The following is a 14,933-nucleotide window of genomic DNA, read 5'->3' as shown; positions in this document are numbered from 1 at the left end:
ATGCTCCTTGTTAATCTCTGTGTTTCTCCATATACCAATAAGTTGCTGAATATGATACCTCTTCTTATCTGTGAGAAAGCCCATCTCCGAGAGGAAGTGTGCTGATTGATGTTAGGGAATGATGGAAGGAGCTCCAGCCCTCAGTGCCTGAAGGCTTGCTTATCAGGCTCCAACACAAGGCCAGACATCCTTAGGAGAAAAAAAAACCAACCCAACAACCTCTACCACCACCCTAAGTCTTCCACTTCCTGTTGTTGTTTTTAAAATGACTACCACTAGCTTCTTCCTCAGCTGCTTGATCATTTCCTACACAAAGGCCACTGTCCTCAAGAAATTCCTATACGGAGCCCGGTGGTTTTCAGTCTCCCTGCCTTCCTTTGAACTAAATTAACTTGAATTGTCCAGTCTCTCCAATTTATGAATGAAGGTTTGTTCCCAAAATAGACGCTTCCCTCCAGTATCCTGAATGGATCAACCGAATTGCTAGAACGCTTTCCTCCAGTTCTGGAAGTCTGATTTCTTTTTTGGCACAAAGGTCTTAAAATATTATGGGATCCATTTAAAATGTTTCTAGGAACATGCCAACCAAATTGTGTTTGGGCTTTTTTTTCCTGTCCATTGATCAAGGCCCAATCTAAATTCTGTCTCTCACAGGCAAGCTGGCTTAGTGACAAATCCCTACACCTGCAAGGAGTGGAAAAACATGGAGGATCTAAATGGGGGAAATCCCATTGAAATAACCAAGAATCAATTTGTCATGATAGATGAAAAAAACAAAGTAAGTTGAAAATGCTTGGATTTGAATATCTGTGTCTTTTTTTCACTGAACTCAATTCACATGCATTTATTGAACATTTACCACGTGCAAGGCATTCTGCTAGGCACTGGAAATTCAAAGACAAATACAAAAACTTGTTGGCTTCACAGATTTTACATTCTACTAGATGGTAGCTGTGTGACCCTGGGCAAATCACTTCATTCCTATGTGCTTTAGTCCACTCCCTAGGATTTAAGTATTAATTTATAGACATGTTGCAGTCTCCATTGGAGAAGAGTTCTAATATTGGAAGTTCCCTACCTGAATGAAATAATAGATCCTTTGAGGGTATTTTTTATCATGATCTACTCCAGCATAGACTGGGATCTTCTGTGATGCTTAGAATATATATATTTGCATGGACTGTATAGCAATCACAGTACTGAAGAGCAGGCTGAGGAGGAATTTATAAATATGCATAAATCTGATTTTTAGTCTGAATATGCATATATTATTAGTTGCTTCTGACTCTTCATGACCCCATTTGGGGTCTTCTGGGCAAAAATACTGGAGTGGTTTGCCATTTCCTTCTCCAGCTCGTTTTGCAGATGAGGAAACTGAGGCAAATGTAAGTGTTTGAATCCAGATTGAATTCAGGAAGATGAGTCTTCCTGACTTCAGGTCCAGCATTCTACCTACTTGTGCCACTTACAGCCTTTGGCAAACACAGAATATGAAACTGTTTGATTCTCCCACAGACCGTAAGCACCATTGTGATTCAGGCAGCAAACGTGTCGTCCCTGTACAAATGTGAAGCTATCAACAAAGTAGGACGCAGTGAGAGGATTATCCCCTTCCATGTGACAAGTAAGCATATAGCACGTGTGTGTGTATGTGTGTGTTGGAGGAGGAGGAGCTAAGTTGTGTTACTCTTGAGCACCTCTCAATCATAGATACTCCACTGCAGGAAGATTTAAAATGTTTTTTTTCAGAGAAAATGAGGCTTATCTTATTGTCACCTAGAAAGTAAAGCTATTCAACTCAGTCTCTAAATAGTCAATGTAGAATTCACACATGTTCACTGATGGAGATATTATTATTATGATGGATTATCATATTATGGTATAATATGATGGAGATATGATTACACACATATTATCATGATATGCTGACCAAATTTCTAGAAATCTGTTTCCAAATGGTTTATATTTCATAGCAAAAGTAGAGATTTAGCAACTCTCTGGTTAGTCAAAACTGGGTAATTTAGACCCCAAACTCACATGAGGGTGTGGGGCTTGAATTATCTCATTTGTCTTCAGTGTTTCAAGGGTCTCTGATTTCATCATTGTGATCACTCTGCCCACTGGTGTAAACCATATCTTGTAGAATAGTCTTTGTGAACTGCTGTGGTTGAAAAATTCATCACCTTGAGGCAGAGTTGAGAATGCTCTGAATTTAACCAGGCTGATCTTCAGATGCCAACACAGAGACTGTCACTGGTCCTTCCCATCTTGTAGAACCTGCTACCATTTGTGCTCCATGGAAGAACCTTTGAGAACCCCAAGTCACCTCCTTGTCACAATGAGGTAGCAGGGGCTTGGTCCCTTTGCCAAAATTCTCTGAATAATGGCCAAATCTAATGACAGACTTTTTAATTTCAGGGGGTCTTGAAATTAATTTTCAACCTGACAATCAGCCCACCGAACAGGAAAATGTGTCTTTGTGGTGTACTGCAGAAAAATCCACATTTGAGAACCTTACATGGTACAAAATCAGCCCCAGGGCTGCTCAGGACCACCTAGGAGAGTTACCCATGCCTGTCTGCAAGAGCTTGGATGCTCTTCTGAAAATGAATGCCACCATGGTCTCCAACAGCACTAGAGACATTGTGACCCTGGAGCTGCGGAACATATCATTGCAAGACCAGGGGGACTATGTCTGCTTGGCTCAGGACAAGATAACTAAGAAAAGACACTGTGTGGTCAGACATCTTACTGTGCAAGGTATGAACGTGGCCTTTGGCAACAAAATCCTGCTCAAAGAGGGCAGTGCTCACATGTAGTGCTTTGCTAAATGCCTAGATCATACTATCTGGACCCATTTCTTACCATCTTGAAACTTCCCAAAGCAGACTATTGCACATTTATCTGATGAGTTTTCACATATATATTGTTTCATTTCATATGTGCCATCTTCTGGCTTGGTAATATTAGTTAATACTAGTGATGTATCAAAGATAAGACAGGAAGATTTCTTCCTCTGCCCTGGGGTATGATGCTTATATAACTCTGTAATGATCATCAGTGTTGGCTTAGATCAGAACAGGGAAATTGCTTCCCAGGGCATGGGAAGAATGATGCTTGTGACCCACAAGAGCCACTGGGATTCCCTTGGAAGCGTGGCCCAAAGTGGGATGAAATGAATGGAATGACCCTTCTGGGTGTACTGAGGAATTAGTGTGCATCTGACTGGAGCCCATACACTAGGGAATCTTGGCCTGAGTCAGGGCTGGCTCCACACAATATTGTAAAGTAGATGAATCCTGCCTTTATAATCTCATCTCCTTCTTCCCTCACCTTTTTTTTCCCTTCAGTGTTCCCCTTTACCCAAGTACCTCTCTCAAGCTCTCATGCATTCCTGACCTCTGTTCTTAGCAAATAGGTTCTGTGGAAATCATTCACATTAAGTTGTTGGTGAATGTGTTATCGTTGGGTGAGGGAGTTATTTGCATCCTTCCCCCCCACCCCGCCATCCCTGCCCAGAGAATTGTCAGAGAGGGATAGCATAATACAAAGAATGACTCCCTAATAGTAGAATTTCAGGCATTATCAGGGGAGATGTTTGGGGAAGAAAAACTTTCTTATGGGGACCCTAGTCAAAGCATAACCCATGCCACCCCCAGTCTGGATAAAGAGGGGGACTTGGGGTATGAAGGAGTCTTATCTTTTCTGTGGCCATGGACATACAGGGAGAAGTTAGACCTTCCTAAGGATTCAAAGACATTTTTTTCTGACTTTAATTTCTCTTAGAATTAGACAAAAAACACTAGTGTGGCTGATTATATCCAATATACTGCATGACCAAGGTGACCTCATTTTTCTGGACTTTGAAGTGAGGTTGCCTCCAACACAAAAAATGCCATGTGTTTCATTGTTTTAAGTCAGATACTTGCACACTTAGGCAAGACAAGACTGCAGTAACCAGAAGTCCAGACTGTTTCAATGGGAAAATTCTCTGGTTAAAAAGACAGAGATGTTATAGTTGTTCAGTTGTATCCGATTCTTTATGTCCATGGGGTTTTCTTGGTAGATATACTGGAATGGTTTACCATTTCTTTCTCTAGTGTTTTAAGGCAAACAGAGGCTAAGTGACTTGCTCAGGGTCCCACAGCTAGAAAGCATATGAGGTTGGATTTGAACTCAGGTCTTCCTGATTCCAGGCCCTACTCTATCCATTGAGCCACCTAGTTGCCTAGGAAGATCGTTATTGAATAAATTTATCTTTTGAATTTTGCTGTAAACTTAAGCAAAGACCATCAGGTTCTATTTCTTATCACATAGACATTTCCCTAGTACTTGCATCTTTTCATTAAGTGTAGGTGGAGATCCCAAATGTGACATGTGTGTGCCTGGTGAGATTTGGAAACTGTCTTCTTGTGCATTGCTCTCCACTGGAGACTCTGAGACTTTGCTGTGATGTCTACCATTTCACTGTTCACAAAATGAGTACCCACATGCCAAAAAGAGTGGGCTTTGATGCCATTAAAAACATGTGCATTTATAACCAGCTTCCAACCTAATTTAGCCCTGTCTCTGCTAACATGTCTTCCTTCTGCTTATGTTCTGTCCCCTTGGCAGGTTTCATTTTATATGGGAAAAAAAAGTGCTGTAGATTTCTAAGAATGCTCAGAGAAGAAATTTCCTAAGGACAGTTATGTGGTTAGAGATGTGCACATGGGTGAAATTGGATACATGTGATGTATCCAAGATGTTGTGTGGACTCTGTCATTCCATACCGTTTCCAAGAACACAGTTTATTGTTAGACTTTGTTTAATAAAAACTTAACATTCACCTGGACAGTTGCCATATAATGAGGGTGATGCAAAGTCTCACACATAGTAAGTGTTTAATTAATGCTTATTGGATTAAATATTCACAACGAATCACCAAGTAACTGAAAGCAAAACATTCATATGACATAAAAAGTTAGCATACACACATAATTAACATATATATGTCTGCACCATTTTTTTCTTTTTACTAACAGGGCGTGTAGCACCCATGATCGCAGGAAACTTGGAGAATCAGACAACAAACATTGGTGAAACCATTGAAGTTTCTTGCTCAGCCTCTGGAATTCCTCCTCCACAGATTACATGGTTCAAAGATAACGAAACACTTGTCGAGGACTCAGGTGAGGAGTAACTTATTGCTCTACTTTTTGGTTGAATTTTTCCAGGGGAGGTTATCAAAAATGTTGTCATTTTGTGATTTATTTCTTCATTCTTATGTGATTCATTTAAAGGCAAACATCAATCCTAGTGTGTATTGGACTAATTCATCTCATGGATACACTCTTTAAAATGTTCATTGACGAGAGTCAAAATCTGAACCTGAAAAACAAGAATTAATATTTGTATTTTAGTTCTTTGGGAGAAGAGGGTAGAAATAAGGTACCAAACATGGCCTCACATAAGAATAACCAATTCACCCCATCCTCTCAGGAATTGTATTAAAAGATGGAAACCGAAACCTAACTATTCGTCGAGTAAGGAAAGAAGATGGAGGTCTCTACACATGCCATGCCTGTAATGTCCTTGGATGCGCAAAAGCTGAGACTGTTATCAGGGTGGAAGGTCAGTGGGAAGTTACTGTTACATTGGGAGTTCTTCCCTCCCATTCTTTCTATAATTAGCTACCATTTAATGATGTTGTCTAAGCCTTTCTATTCTCACTGGGGAAATAATATTAGCCAGACCAACTGAAGATTTTCCTTCCCATTCTGGTATCTCCTTTCATATGTTGCATTAATGACAAGTGTATATTTACTTTGGGAGGAGAAAGAAGTTCACCATCTTTTGAGGACATCCCTAAAGATGATACTTTATATGCATAAAGATGTTGCAGCTCAGAGAAAACAGGCTTTCTCTGATTTCTGTTGGGTTAAATCTTATAAGTGAATTAGAGAGGTGATAGACCAGAGATGCCAAATGAAACCCATACTTTAAGATACAAGCAGCTTGTACATTTGTTTTGCTTAACTTTTTGTATGTTACAAGGGATTGTTTTTATTTATTTTGGATGGGAAGAGTTATGGGAGAAAATGGGAAAGACAGTGGTAGTGACATCAAAAAAAAGGAGAAAAAAAGAGAAGAAAAAGCTAAAAAAATACACAGATAGTAAAAGAAAACTCAAAAAGGACATTAACAAGAAGAACCAGTGTTGGAATGACAATGTTACATCGAATATATACTTAAAAAAACTTGGGGGTGGGATCTTTGTATACGGAAATATTAATGTTTGTTGAAGTTTGTCATATTCATAATTTTAGATATTTTTAGCATATATATAAAATAGGAAGAATAACTTTCTGGGATATCAGATAAAGAAGTTCGCTAATGCAGCTCTTCATAACCCACTCAAGGGACAAATAATTATTATTAAATAAATTATATAAATAAATTTATATAATGAAGCATTATATAAATATTGATGTATCTATGAAGAATTGTTCTGCAAGGATCTGGAGACCAGAGTAGTGATGAATAAGTTGTTAACTGATTTTGTTGGACTTGTCTTAATTTGAGGTTAACAAACAACACAGTTCTGGTTCTGCAGTTTTTGGATGAAGAACAGAACTTTTTCATTAGTGGGAGTTTCCATGCTGAAAATTCCCTACCCTGAAAAAACCCCAGGCCTGGACCATAAAAACACAGCCTGAAATGAAAAATGAGGGCATCCATTAGCGTTCCAGTGATACTTCACTTTCTCATATAGATAGTAAAATATTCCAGTTAACGTAAACCATACTCCAAAGTGTACATTAGCCATGTTGCCATTATCTATCAGAGTTTATTTTGCTATTACTTGTTTATATTTCAGCCACCTCCACGCTGCCCTCTGCCATTTTCATAGCTGATGCCTCAGTTTGTTTTTAGTCTGTACTTAGCTGATAATAAAAGTAGTAACTGGCTCCTTATCACTCCTTTCCTATTTACTCTTAGATTGAACGTTTCAACTAGCTCTTAAATTTTCCATCTCTATAAGGTTTTTCGTTTTATAGAGCAGTGGTCTCTAAACTGCCTAGATGAGACATACAATCAGTAAAACATTTTTGAGCAAGGACCCTTAATACATATATATTAACTTACTTATAAATTATGTAAATATACTACTGTACTAACAATTATGTAGGAAAACCTTCCACCAAAAAATAAAAATTCAAAAGTGATGTGATAAAGATGAAATATTTTGTGCTAGAGTTAATAGGGAGTTACTAGAGTTTATAAAATAGAGGAGTGATGTGGTCAGACCAGCACTTTAAGAAGGAAGAAAGGAAGGAAGGAAAGAAAGAAAGAAACAAGCATTTATTTAGTTCCTACTATGTGTCAGGCACAGTGCTGAGCACTTTGCAAATATTATTTAATTTGATCCTCACATTAATCCTAGAAGCTAGTTGAGGAAAATGAGACAGATAGAGGTTAAGTTACTTACCCAGGATCTCACAGCTAAGATGTACCTGAGGCCAGACTTGAACTCAGGTTTTCCTGACTCCAGGACAAGTCCTCTATCCATTATACCCCCAGTAGCCTTTAGGAGAATCCCTTTTGTAGTTGTGTGGAAGATGAATTGGAGTACAGTGAGATTGGGAGTGAAAGTGGAGAGTGGAGTAAGGTAGAGAGGTCAATTCAGAGACTATTACAGTCATCCATAAGAGAGGGGGTGAGTACCTGGACTGAAGTGGTGTCTGAATATAAAGAAGAGAGATATGGGAAATTCTACAGTGTTAGATGCATCAGTTAATTGGATGGGATCTGTAGTTTGAATGAGAATGAAGAATCCAGAATGATTTCTGGGCTTGGAGTCTGGATATTCAGAAGAATGGTGCTACCCTCAACAGAAACCAGGAAGCTTGGAAGAGTGGTGGGTTTGGGAGAAAAGAATGTATACTGCAAATCAAAATCCATCAATGCCTGCTCATTCTGTGTGATTCACCTTCCCCCTAAAAATCAGACAGCCATTCCTTTCCCACCTTTAACACCTTCCCACCCCAAGAGTTGGAGGGATAGGGGGAGAAGGAAAGGGGAGGAGCAGGGTGTGAATGTGAATAGGCTGAAGAAGGAATTTTGTCTACATAGATATCTGGGTGGTGGTCAGAATATAACTATCCTAACTGGTCAGTGTTTAGAAGAGGTAGAAAGAGGCCAGGAACTGGGGAAGACAGCAGTGGGACAAGTAGACTCATGCTGGTCACAGTGGTAATGGGTGAAGTGGGTGTTATGGTTGTGTTGGAAAAATGATTAGTTATCACAGGTTGGTTGCCATCTTCCGACCTTTCAGTTGGTTGATTGCCCTTCAGTTGAACCAAGGTTGAACCAAGGTTCACTCCTTGGGGTCATGGTGTGCACCCTCCCACTTTGAAGATCACCCTCCAAAAGCACCCAGTTTCTACCTAGATTGTCCTTTACCACTCTCTCTCATCTACTTCTCCGTTTTTCTTCTGGAAACTTCAGTATAAGTTTCTTCAGTATAACTTCCTAAGAATTAGAACTGTCCCAAAATAGAATGGGCTACTTACTTCCGAAAGTGATGGGGTTTTCTCCTCAGGCAAAGTCCAAGACAGCTTTGGGGAGACATGCTTGGTATAGGTTAGACTGGATGACTTCTGGGGTCTTTTCCATCTTTAAGACTGTGTGAGTTCTGAATACCTTCTTCTTAGGGATGTTACCAGTTGTTTCCAGTTTATTCATTCAGACTCCTACTCCCCTCATCAACGACTCTCTTAATTTACCACAGGTCCTGATTTTCTAAAAAAGTCAATCCTTTCTGAAAATTTTAAACATCACAAAAAATCAAAACATAGATTAACAAAATAAAACAAATTTATTTGCACAACAATAAAGACTTTGTTTCTAGTAGCTATTATTTTTCCTTTACCCTTTAATTTGGTGTCAATCTTTTTTATATTTTCTGTATTTAAATCTTTTGTGGCATTTTACATTTATCTCTAACCAACGTATGGCTTCACTTTTGGATTCCTTATTACTGACAATTTCCTTGAATAATCAATGACTTTTACCATCTTCTCTGTTTACATTTGTGGGCTTTGTTAAAGTTAACCATAGTTAAACTATCTCCTAGGGATTCACTGACCTTTTAAAATTTAAGCACATCAAATAATTCAGTTCAGTATGTGCAGTAGCTCACATCAGTGGCTTTCCATCTCTTCCTGACGTATCCAATTGCTTTTTTTTCCAGGTGCTCAAGAAAAGACAAACCTGGAGCTCATTATTCTGGTTGGCACAGCCGTGATTGCCATGTTCTTCTGGCTGCTTCTGGTCATCATCCTCCGGACCATTAAACGGGTAACAAAACTGTTTTCCTACTGTCCCGTATGCATTGGTTTTGTCTGACAAATGGAAACTGACTGGGGTTCTTTGTGTTGTTTCTTCCCATTGTTGTTGAATCAACAGGGACATTTTTCTTTCAATGCGCTGTCATTCTTTCCTGGTTTTCTAAGGACCTAGCCATTGGGTTTTAATTGATAAAGGCCAATAGAGGGGAAATGTGCTTGAACTGTCTTCAGTTATTAAGGCTCAAGTACTTAATTATGAGCCCTGTGGGAGCAGGAGGGCATTCGGGGACTGTGGCGCTAGGGGTGCATTGTGATGGCTTTCAATCTTAGTGAATTTTTACTGGGAAATGAAGCATTGGGAATGTGGCCACACACAACTCCTACTAACACCCGCCCCCTCAACCCAATGCACACAACAAAATGTGGTATATGTGACAGGAAAGGGTCATGTTTTCCAGGCCAATGGAGGGGAACTAAAGACTGGATACTTGTCCATCATCATGGATCCTGATGAACTGCCCTTAGACGAGCACTGTGAGCGCCTTCCTTATGATGCTAGCAAGTGGGAATTCCCCAGGGACCGGCTGAAGCTAGGTGAGTTTTCATATAACATTAATTGAAGATAAAATTTACCAGGCCACATTTTCTTCCAATGAAGCTGGATAGAAGATATTAGAAGACACATCTACATAGTGTCAAGGGAAGTCTGTCCAAAAGACAGGGAATATGCAAATCTGGGTCAGGGATATTTGTTCCTTTGGGGTTAATAGTTAGTCAAGAAGCATATACTAAGTGCTTACTTGGTCCAGTCATTACATTAAGTGCTGGGTACACAAAGAAAGGGAAAAGCATGGACCCTGCCTTCAAGGAACTCACAGTCTAATGGAATAAACAATATATAAATAACCAGATACATACATGATATATAGAGAGTGGGTGGGAGGTAATTTCAGAGGAAAGACATTTAGGAGAGAGGGTTTGTGGCAGGGGTAAGGAAAGAATTCATTAGGAAGGTGTATATATAGGAAGGTGGGTTGTCTTGAAAGAAAGCAGGGAAGCTTTGAGGTAGAGGTCAAGATATACAATCTTCCAGATAGGAGAGTCTTTCAACCATAGGTGGATTATCATTAGTTTGAGGAACAAGGTGAGTGAAGCTGGATCTTATGGTGCATAGAAGGGAGTAAGTGGTAAAGGTAGGAAAAAATCCAAGTTTTGAAGGGTTTTAAATACCAAACATAGGATTTTATATTTGATTCTGGAGATAATAGAGAACCATTGTAGTTTATTGAGCAGGAAGGATGGCATGATCCTATCTGCATTTTAAGAAAATCATGTTGACAGCTGTGTCGAGGACAGATTCAAGTGGGCAGAAACTTGAGGCAAGAAACTATGAGAAATATGAAGGTAGAATTGGCAAGATTTGGCATGAGGTTATTATTCATTTAGTTATTTTGTGATAATGGATAATTTTATTCATTATTTTATCCATGCTATATGAGAGTCAATTTAAAGAACTGGAGGTGATTAGGCTGAAGAAGAGTATACTTAGCAAGGATATGTTAGCCACTTCAATCAATTAGTAAGCATTTCCTAGGTGCCTACTGTGTGCCTGGCACTCTGCTAAACACTGAAGATATAAATCCTGAAAATGAAATAATCTCTGCTCCCAAGGTGCTAGCATTCAATTATCTAGGCAATCATGTGGAAGAGGGTTTAGTTTTTTTTTTCTGAAGCAGCAGAGATTTGGACTTGAGGTTTATAGAAGCTAAAACTTACTAACGATGAGAGCTGTCCAAAGTGGAATGAGTTGCCTTATTAAGCAGTGAGTCCTCCATTGGTGGAAGTCTGAACAGAAGGCAGATGACCAGTCTGTCAGAGCTGTTGTGAAGGGATTTCTTTCTCAGATATGGGTCAGACCAGATCAGATCCTCTGACTTCTGTAGTCCATCCCTTGAACAATTTGATCCAAACCTGTATCTTCTTTTGATGCTAGGCAAACCTCTTGGTCGCGGTGCCTTTGGCCAAGTAATAGAGGCTGATGCTTTTGGAATTGACAAGACAGCAACGTGTAGAACAGTCGCTGTCAAAATGCTGAAAGGTAAGGACCGAATAATATTATGATGTTTCCCACCATTTGCTTTATCCATTCTTCAAATCAGATGACAAAATGGACAGCTACGGTTCCTTCGATGAAGGGTGGGTAGCCAGTAGTGCTGTGTCGAGAAACCATCTGGGGGAATGTTGCCAATATTCAGTTAAAGAAAGTAGCATTTTAGATTCTCCTGATATATTACAACTTAACTTTTTTTGTTTTATGTTTATAGAGGGGGCAACACAAAGTGAACATCGAGCCCTTATGTCCGAGCTAAAGATCCTCATTCATATTGGCCACCATCTCAATGTGGTCAATCTTCTTGGTGCTTGTACCAAGCCAGGAGGTAAGAAGCTGCAGGTGGTTTTGATGGTCTAATTTTGAGATGCCCTTCCCCATAAACTGCATACATAATAGAAGCACAGATGATAACAGACAGCGGTGGCATAGTGAAAAAACATAATGGGATTTGGAGTCAAAAGACTAAGTTCAAATCCCAGATTTACTAATGACCTTGGACAAATCACTTAAACTCTGTGAACCTCAGTTTCCCTATTTGTAAAAGGGGAAATAATAATGCCATTCCTGACTTCCCTCTAGGCTTGAAATAGTTAAGTGAAACGTTTGAAAAACCACCAAATGACACATAAAAGTCTAGGCTATCATTCATGTTCATCATTGTAGAGTTGGCCAGTAGGTGATGAACAGTTTGTGGGCTGAAGCATCAGTGCCAATGAAATAATAAATTCTCAAAATGTTTTAATTATTGCTGTTGAAATGACGAGTGGTGTACAGATTTTTGATGGCCTTGAGTTTTTTAGCTTCTTCCAAGGGAGAAGCTAAATGCAATGTAAAAAATTCTCACAGAGTTTTGTAATTCTCTTATGAACTTATTTTCTTCTGGTATATATTGTAGATATTTGTGAACACATCTTATTTTTTCCTGTCTCATTATAAACTCATTGAGAGTGTGGACTATGACTTCTAATTGCCTACTAAAAAATTTAACTTAGGCAATCATGGTACCCCACAATCTAGTTCCACTTACCCTAGAAAAACTTTCAGGCTAGGGCTCTCTGCCTCTCTCAGAACACTATTTCAGGAAAAGTCACCCCACCCCCCACTCTCAACCCCATCACATACCTTTTCCCATCATCCTCACAGTTTTGAAATAAAACTCTGCCATTTTGCTTCTATGGACCAACTCACCATCCCGATAACTTTCAGATCAAAGTGCCCCTCTCTGGCTACCACTATCTTTTGTGTATGTTGTCTTGTCCATTAAAATGTAAGATCCTTAAGGCCAGGGACTATGTCTGCTTCTGGTACTTGTATCCCTAAAGGTTAACATGATGATTGGCACATAGTAAGCACTTAATACATGCCTTTTCATTCATTCATTTCTATTCTTATCTCCCCTCCATGCCCTTCACTATCCATATTCTTCCCTTTTCCAGTGCTTCATGCCTTAGTTCATGGTGTTCTTTATGTCTACAATATCCTTGCTCCTCTCCTTTGCTTTTTGAATAACTGCCCATTTTAAAAATCCCAGTTCAACTTCCACCTCCTCTAATCCCGCTCTCATGACCACAGTCAGCAACAAATGACCTTTTGGGACATCCCATAACCCTTTGTTCACAGTTCTTTTAGGCACTTGCCATTTATTAGTGTCAGCTATAGTTTTGTGTCTTAGCCTATTTAGACTGTAAGTCCTGTCGGACAGGTATCGTCTCTCATCGAAACCTTCTGCCTCCCTCAGGCTCAGCACAAAGGAAGTGTTTAGTCAATGTTCATTCCCCTTCTATCCCCCATGGGACTATGAGCCTTGCATAAAATTGATGCTCAATAGAGATTACAGAAAGGAAAGGGGAAAAGGAAAGGGAAAGGAGGAAGAAAGGGAAGGGGGAAGAAAGCTAGCAGAAAAATATTTTTCTTTTTTAAAATATACTTTGCCTTTTGTAGGGCCACTCATGGTGATTGTAGAATATTGCAAGTTTGGAAACCTGTCGACTTACTTAAGGAGCAAGAGGGATGAATTTGTTACCTACAAGGTATGGCAGACACTCAGTGGGATTAACTGGCAATAACTTAAACTAGATAGATAACCATAACTGAGTGATTAGTGTTACTTTTCCAGTTGAAATTCTGTGAGAAGATTATCAGAAATAGAAAATTCCTGTAGTTAGGCTAAAAACTCCTCCCATTCTTTCTTGGATGCTTTAGACTTTCTTTTTTTACCTTTGGGGAAAAGAATTCTCAGGCTTTATTTGGGTGACATCAATTTACTGACCTATTGTAGATGGGAAGAAGCTTGTGGTGGGAGTAAATAAGGAAAAGGAAGGACAGTTTGAGATTATTCTTCTTTTATCCCACTCCTATGTAACATCTCAGGGGAGGGTGTCAGTTCCTTTCCAAGGAGCCTTAGAATGTTGGGAAGTGGGACAAAAAAAGAATGGGAGATGACAAGTCATTTCTTCCTCTAATTGAAAAAAAGAAATGAAGCTTTAGGGAATATCAGTCATCAGCTAGAAGGATGGACTTTCTCAAAGTTTTTACCAAAATTATCAGATGCCTACAAATCAATATCTACCCCTTTCTGTGGAAATCATGTTTTTGTGTCTCAGGCATCTTTTTTTTTATGACTGTGAATCATTTTTGGGAAATTCTGTCCTGCATGGTGATTTCAACTTTTCCTTCCCAGACGAAAAGCTCACGGTTCCGACAAGGAAAGGATAATTATGTGGGGGAAATCCCTGTGGACCCTAAACGTCGATTGGACAGCATCACCAGTAGCCAGAGCTCGGCAAGTTCAGGGTTTGTGGAGGAGAAATCCCTCAGTGATGTGGAGGAGGAGGAAGGTAAACTAGTCATCTACTCTAGTTTGCTTTTACTTATGTGCCGGGAAAGTTAACTCCAATGGAGAGTCTCTAATTATACATAGGCTACTGGTGTACTGCCTCTACTCAGCCTCACTAAAAATATAGATGTGGAAGTAGGTTAGGTTATAAGATGGGCTAAGCTAACGTGTTCTAGCATCCCTTTCTCTTAGAAGGTGGTAAAAATTATCCTGTAGTTTTAATGCCAGAATGAAAGGCTGTACCTTGGGAAGCAGAACATGCTTGGTAGGACCATGGCCTCTCTCTCTAACCAAGGAACCAGGTTAGCACTATGACATCAAGAAAGTGAGGTTTCCAGTTAGGGGTTCAGCTCAACCCAGAGCTGCCCAAGTCATAGTATCATGTCAGATGACCTGAGTCTGTAGGCTATGTTTCCAAATTAGCGAATAACTGACATTTATTAAGAGACAGCATGGGAGAAGTGGATAGAAAGCTGACTTTGGAGGTTAAGAAAACTGGAATTTAGGTCCTGGATCTGATATATATTGTCAGCCTTGTCATTTTTCAATGCCTCAGCTAACTCTCTAGGATTATAAGTTGTGACAAAGGTACCCATCTTCATTGTTGGGGGGAATTTCCACACTAGCTATTCCCTACGCTGATAAAATCGAA

General features: G+C 39.5%; 1 protein-coding gene across 2 annotated transcripts in view; it reads left to right on the top strand.

The window, feature by feature from the left end:
- Window positions 1-14,933, top strand: part of KDR (kinase insert domain receptor) — a 50,118-nt gene that overhangs the window by 15,907 nt on the left and 19,278 nt on the right. For both annotated transcript variants that reach the window (XM_072620796.1, XM_072620797.1), the window contains exons 11-21: window positions 655-778; window positions 1,516-1,624; window positions 2,419-2,760; window positions 5,025-5,171; window positions 5,482-5,613; window positions 9,236-9,342; window positions 9,791-9,926; window positions 11,326-11,430; window positions 11,657-11,770; window positions 13,387-13,475; window positions 14,126-14,282. In XM_072620796.1, the coding sequence (XP_072476897.1) occupies window positions 655-778; window positions 1,516-1,624; window positions 2,419-2,760; window positions 5,025-5,171; window positions 5,482-5,613; window positions 9,236-9,342; window positions 9,791-9,926; window positions 11,326-11,430; window positions 11,657-11,770; window positions 13,387-13,475; window positions 14,126-14,282 (1,562 nt within the window). The remainder of the gene's footprint in view (window positions 1-654; window positions 779-1,515; window positions 1,625-2,418; window positions 2,761-5,024; window positions 5,172-5,481; window positions 5,614-9,235; window positions 9,343-9,790; window positions 9,927-11,325; window positions 11,431-11,656; window positions 11,771-13,386; window positions 13,476-14,125; window positions 14,283-14,933) is intronic.

The sequence above is a fragment of the Notamacropus eugenii genome, chromosome 6 (assembly GCF_028372415.1).
Source record: "Notamacropus eugenii isolate mMacEug1 chromosome 6, mMacEug1.pri_v2, whole genome shotgun sequence".
Classification (NCBI taxonomy): Eukaryota; Metazoa; Chordata; class Mammalia; order Diprotodontia; family Macropodidae; genus Notamacropus; species Notamacropus eugenii.
This window is presented reverse-complemented; position numbering and strand designations above follow the sequence as displayed.